Source organism: Filicampus tigris, chromosome 5 (genome assembly GCF_054856515.1).
Source record: "Filicampus tigris isolate MCC_2025a chromosome 5, RoL_Ftig_1.0, whole genome shotgun sequence".
Lineage (NCBI taxonomy): Eukaryota > Metazoa > Chordata > Actinopteri > Syngnathiformes > Syngnathidae > Filicampus > Filicampus tigris.
Window position 1 is genome coordinate 27,982,133 of NC_141221.1, and position 13,394 is coordinate 27,995,526.

General features: G+C 45.2%; 1 protein-coding gene across 3 annotated transcripts in view; it reads right to left on the reverse strand.

Annotated features, from left to right (window-relative positions):
* The window catches only part of pias2 (protein inhibitor of activated STAT, 2), a 107,966-nt gene that overhangs the window by 42,712 nt on the left and 51,860 nt on the right, over positions 1–13,394 (reverse strand). For all 3 annotated transcript variants that reach the window (XM_086031353.1, XM_086031352.1, XM_086031354.1), the window contains 2 exons: positions 7,826–7,960; positions 7,635–7,740 (listed from right to left, as the gene is read on the reverse strand). In XM_086031353.1, coding sequence (XP_085887479.1) covers positions 7,635–7,740; positions 7,826–7,960 — 241 coding nt within the window. The remainder of the gene's footprint in view (positions 1–7,634; positions 7,741–7,825; positions 7,961–13,394) is intronic.

Below are 13,394 nucleotides of genomic sequence, written 5' to 3' on the forward strand. Positions count from 1 at the left end.
CTGGTCTTTTTGTGAACAGTGATATGACGTCATGTGATATGAATATTTCATCCTTTTTGACTGTTATGTTTTGGAGTTCTTTTGCCAGTTGTTGTGAGTTCTTGCAATGATGTTCTGTTTTTCTGAGGAAAGGGCCAATAATTTCTACCAGAGCTTTTGACAAATTGTATGTTGGTGATCCTGTTCTGACTGCTGCAGAAGGAACAACCATACCATGGACTGGGAGAAGGGCAGAATCATAACTTCGGAAACTAATAAACTCAAAGGATGGATCAAGGAGGCTATGGAAATAAGGAGACGTGGGGAATGCACCATTATAACACAGACGAGGGGGCCTACATGCTCCCACACACCTGGGACACCATCCTCTAACGGCGGAGAGGGGTTGGAGCGCAGCCTTGACCGGGTCGGGGAACCTTATTTTGAAGACGCAATTAATGAAGGCGGCTCCGTGGTATCGCAGAAGAGAACAAGAAAAGAAAAAAACTAGGGATGTCACGATATCCAAATGTCATGATATTATAATATCACGATATGAACCTCACGATACGATAATTATCACGATAATATGGGTTGCTCTCATTAGGGCCACTATGTCACTCTCAACAGTTAATATTTTCATAAATCTCCCCTGCTCAGCTGGGTTTTCTCAGTTTGAGGCTGTGTCATTACCATTTCTCACAAGAATAGTTAATCATTTAAAACCATCTAGTCCCATGGACTCAGCTCCTCAGAGGCTTTTTAAAGATGTGTGGGAAAGTATTGGCTCTAATGTCTGCAATATTGTGAATAGCAGTCTTGCCACTGGAGTTGTACCGTTGTTTTGTAAGCATGCTTTAATTGAGCCACTTCTGAAGCAAATTTCTATTCATAAAGGCTGTGGATCAAACACTCATCAAAAATCAAGGATTTATTTGGAAAGAAGACAACACCCGCCAACCGAATCATTGGAGTAATACCACGTCATCTTCACATCTGCCTATGAAACAGCAGAACTACAGATGTACACCATCGTGTACGCTTGGCTGTGTTTTTATTCCACTGTTTGTTTTTTTAATTGACTGAGAATAGCGCCTCCTTTTTTTTTTTTTTTTAAATATAGCTTGTTAGGGCATCTTCCATACAATCATCAGGTTGGTTTACAATTAAGGCAACACAGGTTTGGAAAGTTAAGCAAGCCTTAGAAAAAGGTATTTTTCTCATACCATGTTTCATCAGAACAACGTAGCCCCCACCCCCTCCTTTTCCATGTCTCTCCATCCATCCATCCATTATCTATACCGCTTATCCTCACAAGGGTCGCGGGGCGTGCTGGAGCCTATCCCAGCTGTCTTCGGGCAGTAGGCGGGGGACACCCTGAATTGGTTGCCAGCCATGTCTCTCCCTAACCCCTAAAAAAAGGGCAGGCAGGCATCGAACCAGAGGTTCAGACCGTCTTGTGTGTGTGTGTGTGTGTGCGTGCGCGTGCGTGGGTGCGCGTGTGTATGTGTGCGTGTGTTTGCGTCTGTGCTACACCACAATATGCATCACAAATATATGTTTTAGTTGAAGCATACCCCCGTCACTGAGCGGGAATCGATCCCACGCTGCCCGCACACAACTCGGGCGTGTGTACCACTACACTATCAGCGGACTAGGCCTATACATATGTTTTTTAACTCATCGCGATAGGTGAGAAAACTCAGTCATTCAGTCATCCAAAATTACCCTGACCTTTCAAATTGAAAAAATTAATAAGTCAGATGCACTGTGGTCCATCACCATTATATCTACGAAGTGGCGGGAGAAGACTTTGCACAGAAGAAAAAATGCCAACAGAAAGACAAGAACTCAGAGACAAACAGACCGCTGAAAAAAAAAAGACAGTAAATACATACTTTAAAATACTTCTATCCCTACCTAGCTTCATGAATAACACGAGTTTATGTCATCAATACATGTTTCTCTTGACTTAACGTGCATGAATAACACTAGTATAGGTTGTCATTATCTATTGTTTTAGGATTTTAGCTATCCAAGTCTTCATGAATAACATTAATTTATGTTATCATTATCTATTTGTTTTAGGATTTTAGCTGTCCATGCATTCCTGAATAACAAACTATGAAATCAATATCTCTATTTCAGATGTAAATATGTCTTCATGACTAACATTGTCATCTGTATATCTATATATTTTTTATATACAATACTTTGGTATGATATTTTTATAAACATCCAAGTTCTCCAAGTTAGATCATCTGCACATAGCACGTATTGTTACTAGATGACGTGTAAATGTTTGACCAAGGTTCTTCAATGGGAGTGATTTCAATCCATGTAGAGTTAGTAAATACAGTACAGCTCAACCTCTGGTTAACAGCACAGCTAGCAACAAGCTTTTGAGGGCATGTGTGTGTGTGTGTGTACGCAGCCCTCCCTTCGGGGGATGTATGCGTATGTGCTCCGCAGAAATGTGTGTGCACGTGCGATTGTGTACGTGTGTGAGAATGGCAGACGGGGGAGTCAAACAGAGGAATGTAGCAACACGGTTCCTTACAGGCTATTTCTTGAGAGGCTTTGTGTATCAAAATGTGTGTACATTTAGGATGGGTGAGGGGCAACTAGTCTAGAAAAACAAACTCACTTTTGAAAAAAATGGTAATGATTAATATGTATTCTGATTCTTTTTTTTTTTTTCCAGAATAATACCGAGATGCAACAACTTCCCAACATATTAAGTAAGTGACAAACGGACTCTAAACGCTGTCTGTCTGTAATTAACGTACAACGTAACTTGGTGGGTTTTTTAACTTTAAAAAAGTCCCCCTCCTCTGTTGCGCGCCTAAGGAGAACGTACCCATATGGCCTGCTGATAAGGTGCCTTCTGACCCTCCAACCATCAGCAGCCATAAATGCAGATGTGTGAGGGAGAGTTTAAACCATTATTGTGGAAACTAACTCATATTTAATCACCTACAAAAGCTTTTTACAAATTGTTCAGTCTCAACGTTTAAAAACTTTTTTTATATATCTATATATACAATTAACATTTACTTGATAAATTCCTATCTTTATTAATATTGCATTTAATGGGTAGGCTCATATTTAATCACCTACATAAAGTTTTTTTTTCAAATTGTTCAGTCAACGTTTAAAATCAGGACTTTATCACCAACATTTACCTGATGAATCCATGTCTTTATTAATAATGCAATTAATGTGTAGAGTAATTATATAGACTCTGTATTTGATCAATATCTGCTATTGTTGACCTTCATGTTTTCTTAAATCTCCAGTGTTTAAACATCGACCTGTTACCTGTTCAACGGATACTTTTACTAGCATAAATGTTTGTTTAGAATCCTGGTATTTAAAAAAAAATCATTATGGGAGATTGATGTAAACTCATTAATCAAAGCAGGAGGTAAAACCTGTCATGTTCTGTGGCTGATTGTTATTTTTTTCAGTCCCTGGGTCTGGTGGATGGGCGGAGCCTCCAGTGCACACCTGTTTGGCATGACAATCAGCTGGGTATATAGGTGCTGGAGAAGTAGAAGCTAGTCGCCGGAATATTGTTGCTGTTGGTCTGTTCTCCCTTTGTTGATCGCGTGCTTATTTCCACAGCCATGCAATACGTCGTTTAGCTTTGTCACACGTAAGTAATTCCAGTTTTTATAATTCTAGATTAGGTTTGTTTTCTTTTGTTTCCAAACCAATCTAGTTAAGCTTCTGTCTTTCCTTTTGACTTGTTTATTGCACTCATCTGTCTTTCTCCCAATTGGGCTGAGTTCCTTTGTTAATCTTTTGCTGCACTTCTGTTTAGTGTTGTTTGTTGTTCCGGCGTCTAGCTTACACTGTGCTCTGCCCAGCCACTGGCTTTTCGTGTAGTCGCGTCAGCCTTATGCTGATGTCCTTTTTGTTTGAATTTATTTCTCCTTGCTCACGTTTGTGTGCTCCCTTGGTTTAATAAAGCTTTGTATTTGTTCATAAGTTTTGTTTGGCTCTGCTTTGAGGTTTTGGAATTCTGGGCACGAGATCATGTTTTCTTGTTTCAGCCTAAAGCTCTGTCTTATTTGTACATTCATGAAATAAAAGTTCCTCACCAGTGAATCTCTACTCAAGTAGACCTCCACATACTGGAGTGTTCAAACCGGCTTACTTTTTTTTATGACCTCCTTACATCCACTTTAGCAGGAAGGATGAGAAAATAAACTACATGGTGTAAAGGTATATACAAAATCAGAGACACCCTGAGCTAACTATCCTATCCCCAATCTACCTCCAACCAGCTGCTTGAGCGATGAATATCAAGTCCAACAGGGGTTGCCTTTGTCATTTTGTTGAGATATTTAAGATTGGGGTGGTATTGTAAGTTATACATTGCTGTGAGGCGGTAAAAGATGATCTGAAATGTAAGGAAGAGTATCTTTAGGTATAGTTCATTTGAACCTAGCATGTGTATAACAGAGTAACTGTCAAATGGTATGACAAATTAAGTTCTTACACTCAAACCGATTTGAAAGTTTTGCTCATTTGTTTTGTTTTTAAGTCATGCTGTCTCACTCAATTGTTTGGGTGAAGGTATAATGAGCTGGGCCCTTAAGACAACCACATGTTGAGAGAAATGAAGATAAGTTTATGAAGTAATGCCAACTTGAATGTTTTTTTTAAGCTAACCAACATTACAATGTGAGTATACATGCTAAATGAAGTGAATGTCATTATCAACATTATTTGAAGTCAATTCATAAAACAAAAGTAAAAAGTTTTGAATGAAGTGAAAGGGGGTAAAATTCTGTCATATTTGGTTATTTCTGAACTTTTCATCTCGAGGCTCTTTCATACGGTGGGTATTAAAAAGATCAATATCCTTCAATTAAACACGCCCCCGTCCATCTCTCGCTTGCTCTCTCCCTCACGGGAAAACCACGCCTATGGCGAGGAGGCGTGTCATCCACATCCCCTTTCGTTAGGTATAAGACAGCAGATCTCCAAACCAACCCATAACAACCTGTGGCTCAAGAAAAAGAAAAAAAACATCCACAATGCCATTAACTCGACAGACATCCAGACGCATAGAAACGTTATGGGCACGATTTGGACCCCAAAAGGGTCAGCCAATTGAGAGTGGACCCGGGGTTGAGACAAACGACCACCTACAAACCTCTGATACTGATAACCGCCAACCAAGACCACAATGATTGTGAAGAAACGGAAATGAATGAGGCTGACGTAAACTTAAAGGTGGACCCAGCGGTGACCGCTGACCATGTTCTTACAACGGAGTTCCCTCAGCAGAACCTGACGGGGTTCAAGGAGGCTGAGAAGGAGAACATACCCCCAATGGACATCCCTCAAACGTCCTTGACTGGAGCTGTCAAGACCTGACCAACACAGACGTTGGCTGAGGGAGGGGAGGAAAAGGATGATGATGCGTTGAAGGAAGAGGAGGATGAAACAGAGGAGTATGTACTTACTGTCCTTTTTTTTTTTTTTTCAGTGGTCTGTTTGTCTCTGAGTTGTCTTTCTGTTGGCGTTTTTTCTTCTGTGGAAAGTCTTCTCCCGCCACTTCGTAGATATAGTGGTGATGGACCACAGTGCATCTAACTTCTTAATCTTTTACGATTTGAAAGGTCAGGGTCATTTTGGATGACTGAATGACTGAGTTTTCTCACCTATCGCGATGAGTTAAAAACACATGTATAGGCCTATATCCCACATTTCTTTCAAGGCTAACTTCATAATTAACAACCTGGATGTGAAAGTATAGCCACTGGCGGACAATGAACCTCCGTGTACGATTCACACACGATTTACCTTAGTACATACAAACATGAGTGAGGCCCTGTCTGGCTATATTTTAAGGAGACACTTTGCATCCTACCTCAGAGCAAAAGAGGGGTGGAGTGGGGGGAACCGTTTGTTGAAGGAAGGCATGAGAAGAAGAATTAAAATAGAGGCCTTTTTCTGAAACCATCTAAAACTTTTCCCACCCTGTAATGGCTTAATTGTAAACTAACCTGATGAATGTATGGGAAACGTTCTTACACGTATTAAAAAAGGAACTTTAATTCAGAGTCATCCGTTGACACCTTCGTTTTTTATGACTTGAAAGGTCAGGGGTTATTTGGAATGGCGACTGGTTGGGAGGTCAGCTCCGTATTGGAATGATCAGGAAGTAGAGGGCGTACGCTTCTAACTATAACACATTTTTGTGATGCATATTGTGGTGTAGCACGCACGCAAACACACACACGCGCACACCCCCACCCCCACCCCACACACACACAAGACGGTCTGAAATTCTGGTTTGATGCCTGCCTGCCTTTTTTTAGGGGTTAGGGAGAGACATGGAAAAGGAGGGGGGTGGGGGCTATGTTGTTCTGATGAAACATGGTATGAGAAAAAGACCTTTTTCTGAGGCCTGCTTAACTTTCCAAACCTGCGTTGCCTTAATTGTAAACTAACCTGATGATTGTATGGAAGATGCCCTAACAAGCTGTACTAAAAAAAAAAAAAAAGGAGGCGCTATTCTCAGTCAATTAAAAAAACAAACAGAATAAAAACAGAGCCAAGCGTACACGATGGTGTACATCTGTAGTTCTGCTTTTTCATAGGCAGATGTGAAGATGACGTGGTATTACTCCATTGATTCGGTGGGCGGGTGTTGTCTTCTTTCCAAATAAATCCTTGATTTTCAATGAGTGTTTGAGCCACAGTCTTTATGACTAGAAATACACGTTCCTTCAATCATGATGCAGTCAGGAAGATCTGTTTTACTTTCTGTTTAGACCCAAGCGTATGTTAGCGTGCCCTTAGATGAGGGGAGGGGTTCTTAAAAAAAACATGCCTGGACAGATACCCGAGGTGATACAATGAGGTTCATGTTACAGGGCCTAAAACATGTCTGAACATGTTCCTCCGTTACTTTGAACGAGACGGAAGCATGATCTCATCCATATCCTTATTTGGGCATGCCGGAAGGGCCTACAAACATGGTGGCCACCCAAACATGTCTGGACAAACACCCGGGGTGACATCACCGTTCAAAATATGCCCGGGCATGTTCTTCGTGATCTCCGCTGAGGCGGAAGCATGATGTCATCTATATCCTTATTTGGGCACGCCTACAAACCTGGCGGCAACCGTGACATATGGCAACGCAAAATGGCCGACAGGACGTGACGTATGGCAACGTAAAATGGCCGACCGGAAACGACACATGGCAACGCAAAATGGCCGGCCGGAAATGAGGTCACGGAAGGGGTGTGGTTAGGGGTGGGATTTATGGACTACAAAATGACATCACTTCCCGATTAGTTTGGGACCGCAAAGGGGCAGAATTTAAACCGGATATGACATCATAAGGGGCGGGACTTATGGACTACAAAATTACATCACACCTTTTACTTCCGGACTACAAACCCATCAAAAAAGTTTGACGAGAGTAGTATCTTACTATCTCTGGCATGTTTATCGCCACACATCTAATTATCTGTTTTTGTGTGAACAAGCAAGACACATCAATGTCCAACTTTGTTGGGTTCTATGTGAAAAAGACCAATAATGCTGGCTCCACTGTTAGATCTCTGATCAACCAATTTCATGTTATGTTGATTTGAAAGAGAATATGCAACATGCAATGCAGTTACTTAGTGCTCTGGAGTGGTCTGGATTTCTGATGCCCTTCATCCTCAGCCTCTGCAGGAGCAGTGGTGATGTTAGCTGCCTCACTAGGTACACGGACATGGAGTAGGTCTGCAAACATCAGAGGTTTCGTCGGAAAATCAGGTCCAATTGACAATATTAATAAGTAAAATGACAATTTTAGTAGGTTTGTTACCTTTCCAATTTCTGGTGCCCATGTCACTGAAATCTGATTGGGTACTGCAGAGGACAGTCTCACCAATGAGGTAATGTTTAGAGGTTTTCCTGGTCTCTTCTGTTCCACACCATTTTTGGGGGGAGGCGCAAAACCCTTACAAAAAAAATATTTTGCAAATCAATTCAAACTGTCCCATAATGTCTTTCACACAATCCAGCGCAAAGTACTTCAGCATAATTGATCTTGAAGGCAAAACAAAATATCCTTATCAGTGGTACTTTCAATCACTCCCATCCAACACCCCACATCCCACGCACACATTCATTAAAAATATAGGGTTGCATGATAAAAGAAAACAGTCTAATTTTTTTTTCCTACAAAAATTGTGATGTAATATGTGATTACTTCTTTCAAGGTTCTTTCCAATGAATTTTTTTTTTTTAACAAACAAGCCATTACTTCATCTTTATCAAAATAAATATCAGATCTATTACAAATTATAGGATATTAAGATAAAGGCAAATTAAGCTTTAATTAACATGAAATGTTTATCTCTGTACTGCAATTACAGGTTTAAAGTTAAGTACTTTGACATGTGGTCTTGAAAGTACAGTATTCACCATGACAACATACTTCTGCCACACGAGTATGGCATAAAAATACTGTATGCGCTTAATATATTATACTGTGACTCAATAAGAAATCAAAGAAACTAAAGCAGAGATAATAACAATAATGCAGACAAATCTGTGGCTTTAACACTTGAACATCTACACCTCTTCATGTTGCAGGAAACATGATATGTAAACAAGTGGACTGCACTTCTTAAACACTGAAGTTCTATACAGTAGATCAAAAAATAAATACAATACACAAAGCCTATATAAAAACTAAAACTTAGCCATCAGTAACATCACAGGGTTTAAGTGTAGGTAAAGTAAGATTATACTATCTAATTGGTGGGGTCGCGATTTTTTATTTTTTTTTATTTTTTATGTCGATCGAAATTACGTCACAATCTCGATCCCCAACGTGAGGATCGACGATCCCCTCCTCCAGATTTATATTCATCATGGGGGTGTACCAATCTTGTACGTTTACACCACACTAGCAACATCGAGGACGAGAAAGCGTGACCAGTGTGGGTTGTTGTCGTGTCTTGGAGGCCCCATTAGCAGCAGAGGTACAGAGTCCGGCAATTTGGCTAAGCATGACCGTTGCATGTTTACAGAAACCTGGCTACACGCTCAGAATCCCCACGCTTCAGTGCAACTGTACCTGAGGCTAACCACGGCACAACTCAAGTTTTATCGGCAGATGTCCAATAATGCGCAGAGCTGCAGAAAACAACTTCACGACTATTTCACGCTGTTCTGTTTGGGGACCTGCCTTTGTTTAAAAATATATGCGTGCATATGTGTGTGTGTGTGTGTGTGTGTGTGCGTGTGTGTGCAATGTGCATTGTGGAAATGTCGCTGCTGAATAAATAATAATGTGAGTTATTTATTCTTTGAAGCATTAATATTAAATTAATATCGAGTAAAACAGTCCGCGCCCAGTCCCACTGTAATGATCATTAAAGAACTTTAAAAATAGGAACATTTTCATTAGTAGACAGCTCTGTAAATGTGATGTCCATCCATCCATTATCTCCCGCTTATCCGAAGTCGGGTCGCGGAGGCAGCAGCTTCAGCAGGGAAGCCCAGACTTCCCTCTCCCCAGCTCTTCCGGAAGGATCCCAAGGCGTTCCCAGGCAAGCCGGGAGACATAGTCTCTCCAGCGTGTTCTGGGTCGTCCTCGGGGTCTCCTGCCGGTGGGACATGCCCGGAACACCTCACCAGGGAGGCGTCCAGGAGGCATCCTAATCAGATGCCCGAGCCACCTCAACTGGCTCCTCTCGACGCGGAGGAGCAGCGGCTCGACTCTGAGTCCCTCCCGGATGGCCGAACTTCTCACCCTATCTCTAAGGGAGAGCCCAGACACCCTGCGAAGGAAACCCATTTCGGCCGCTTGTATCCGAGATCTTGTTCTTTCGGTCATGACCCACAGCTCATGACCATAGGTGAGAGTAGGAACGTAGATCGACCGGTAAATTGAGAGCTTCGCCTTTCGGCTAAGCTCCTTCTTCACCACGACAGACCGATACAGGGTCCGCATCACAGCAGACGCTGCACCGATCCGCCTGTCGATCTCCCGTTCCATCTTACCCTCACTCGTGAACAAGACCCCAAGATACTTGAACTCCTCCACTTGGGGCAGAATCTCATCCCCGACCTGGAGAGGGCACGCCACCCTTTTCCGACTGAGGACCATGGTCTCAGATTTGGAGGTGCTGATCTTCATTCCGACCGTTTCACACTCGGCTGCGAACCGCTCCAGCGAGAGTTGGAGATCGCGGCTTGAAGAAGCCAACAGTACTACATCATCTGCAAAAAGCAGAGATGCAATACTGAGGCCACCAAACCGGACCCCCTCGACACCTCGGCTGCGCCTAGAAATTCTGTCCATAAAGGTTATGAACAGAATCGGTGACAAAGGGCAGCCTTGGCGGAGTCCAACCCCCACAGGAAACGAATCCGACTTACTGCCGGCAATTCGGACCAAACTCTGGCATCGGTGGTACAGGGACCGGACAGCCCTTATCAGGGGGCTCGGTACCCCGTACTCCCGAAGCACCCCCCACAGAACTCCCCGAGGGACACGGTCGAACGCCTTCTCCAAGTCCACAAAACCCATGTAGACCGGTTGGGCAAACTCCCATGCACCCTCGAGGACCCTGCTGAGGGTGTAGAGCTGGTCCACCGTTCCACGGCCAGGACGAAAACCACATTGCTCCTCCTGAATCCGGGATTCGACCTTCCGACGGACCCTCCTCTCCAGCACCCCTGAATAGACCTTGCCGGGGAGGCTGAGGAGTGTGATCCCTCTGTAATTGGAGCACACCCTCCGGTCCCCCTTCTTAAAAAGGGGGACCACCACCCCGGTCTGCCAATCCAGAGGCACTGTCCCCGATGTCCACGCGATGTTGAAGAGACGTGTCAACCATGACAGCCCCTCAACATCCAGAGCCTTTATGAACTCCGGGCGGATCTCATCCACCCCCGGGGCTTTGCCACCGAGGAGCTTTTTGACTACCTCGGTGACTTCAACCCCAGAGATAGGAGAGCCCACCTCAGAGTCTCCAGGCTCTGCTTCCTCAGTGGAAGGCGTGTCGGTGGAATTGAGGAGGTCTTCGAAGTACTCTCCCCACCGACCCACAACGTCCCGAGTTGAGGTCAGCAGCACCCCATCTCCACTATAAACAGTGTTAATGGTGCACTGCTTCCCCCTCCTGAGACGCCGGATGGTGGACCAGAATTTCCTCGAAGCCGTCCGGAAGTCATTTTCCATGGCCTCCCCGAACTCCTCCCACACCCGGGTTTTTGCCTCAGCAACCGCCAGAGCCGCATTCCGCTTGGCCAGCCGGTACCCGTCAGCTGCCTCCGGGGTCCCGCAGGCCAAAAAGGCCCGATAGGACTCCTTCTTCAGCTGGACAGCATCCCTTACCGCTGGTGTCCACCAGCGGGTTCGGGGATTGCCGCCACGACAGGCACCGACCACCTTGCGGCCGCAGCTCCGATCGGCCGCCTCAACAATGGAGGCACGAAACATGGTCCACTCGGACTCGATGTCCCCCGCCTCCCCCGGGACGTGGGAAAAGTTCTGCCGGAGGTGGGAGTTGAAACTCCTTCTGACAGGGGATTCTGCCAGACGTTCCCAGCAAACCCTCACAATACGTTTGGGTCTGCCAGGTCGGACCGGCATCTTCCCCCACCATCGGAGCCAACTCACCACCAGATGGTGATCAGTTGACAGCTCCGCCCCTCTCTTCACCCGAGTGTCCAAAACATGCGGCCGCAAGTCCGATGATACGACTACAAAGTCGATCATTGAACTGCGGCCTAGGGTATCCTGGTGCCAAGTGCACATATGGACACCCTTATGCTTGAACATGGTGTTCGTTATGGACAATCCGTGATGAGCACAGAAGTCCAGTAACCGAACACCGCTCGGGTTCAGATCGGGGGGGCCGTTCCTCCCAATCACACCTCTCCAGGTCTCACTGTCATTGCCCACGTGAGCATTGAAGTCCCCCAGCAGAACGATGGAGTCCCCAGGTGGAGCGCCCTCCAGCACACCCTCCAAGGACTCCAAAAAGGGTGGGTACTCTGCGCTGCCGTTTGGTGCATAAGCACAAACAACAGTCAGGACCCGTCCCCCCACCCTCAGGCGGAGGGAGGCTACCCTCTCGTCCACCGGGGTAAACCCCAATGTACAGGCGCCAAGCCGGGGGGCAATAAGTATGCCCACACCTGCTCGGCGCCTCTCACCCTGGGCAACTCCAGAGTGGAAGAGTGTCCAACCCCTCTCGAGAGGACTGGGACCAGAACCCAAGCTGTGCGTGGAGGTGAGCCCGACTATATCTAATCGGAACCTCTCAGCCTCACACACCAGCTCAGGCTCCTTCCCTGCCAGAGAGGTGACATTCCATGTCCCAAGAGCTAGTTTTTGCTGCCGGGGATCGGACCGCCAAGGTCCCCGTCTTCCGCCGCCGCCCAGCTCACACGGCACCCGACCCCTTTGGCCCCTCCCACCAGTGGTGAGCCCATGGGAAGGGGGACCCACGTATCCTTTTCGGGCTGAGCCCGGCCGGGCCCCATGGGTGCAGGCCCGGCCACCAGGCGCTCGCCGTCGAGCCCCACCTCCAGGCCTGGCTCCAGAAGGGGGCCCCGGTGACCCGCGTCCGGGCGAGGGAAAACGTGGTCCGTTAATTTTTCTCATCATAAGGGGTCATTTTGAGCCGTGCTTAGTCTGGTCCCTCACCTAGGACCTGTTTGCCATGGGTGACCCTACCAGGGGCATAAAGCCCCAGACAACGTAGCTCCTAGGATCATTGGGGCGCGCAAACCCCTCCACCACGATAAGGTGACGGCTCACGGGGGGTAAATGTGATGTGGTCCAAGATTGTTCTGTGCTCAGTGGGATAGGGGCTTAAAGTTAATTGCACCAAAATCTTGGATAAATATGATGTGGTCCAAGATTTTGGTGCAATTAACTTTAAGCCCCTATCCCACTGAGCACAGAACAATTGTGAGGGTTTTCGAAGGCAGCGAATGTTGCATTGAGAAAAATACTAACATTTTATTACTTATTTTTATTTATTATTTATTACATAAACGTACACTGTCAATGAAAATGAACAAATAACAAGGTGGGTTAATGCAAGTAAAAAACTGTACAACTTTGGGAAAGAATGAAGTAACAACAAACCTGTAATAATAATTATTTACCAAAAAAAAAAAGAGTGCCTTAAGGCATGCTGGGTACTCAAGGTACTAAATCTCGAAGTTTGCATTTTGACCCTCATCAAAACACAAAGAATAAAACTGAGAACGCCAAATTTAAGTTTTTCCTATAATTAAACGGCGCAGATGGCCTCAAAAAGCTTCGCTGGGCTGTTTCGTCACCTACATCAACAGGTTGAGGCGATAGATCAGTGCTACATATGCCGCAGCAGCTAGCGAGCAATGAGCTTCGGCTGGCTACT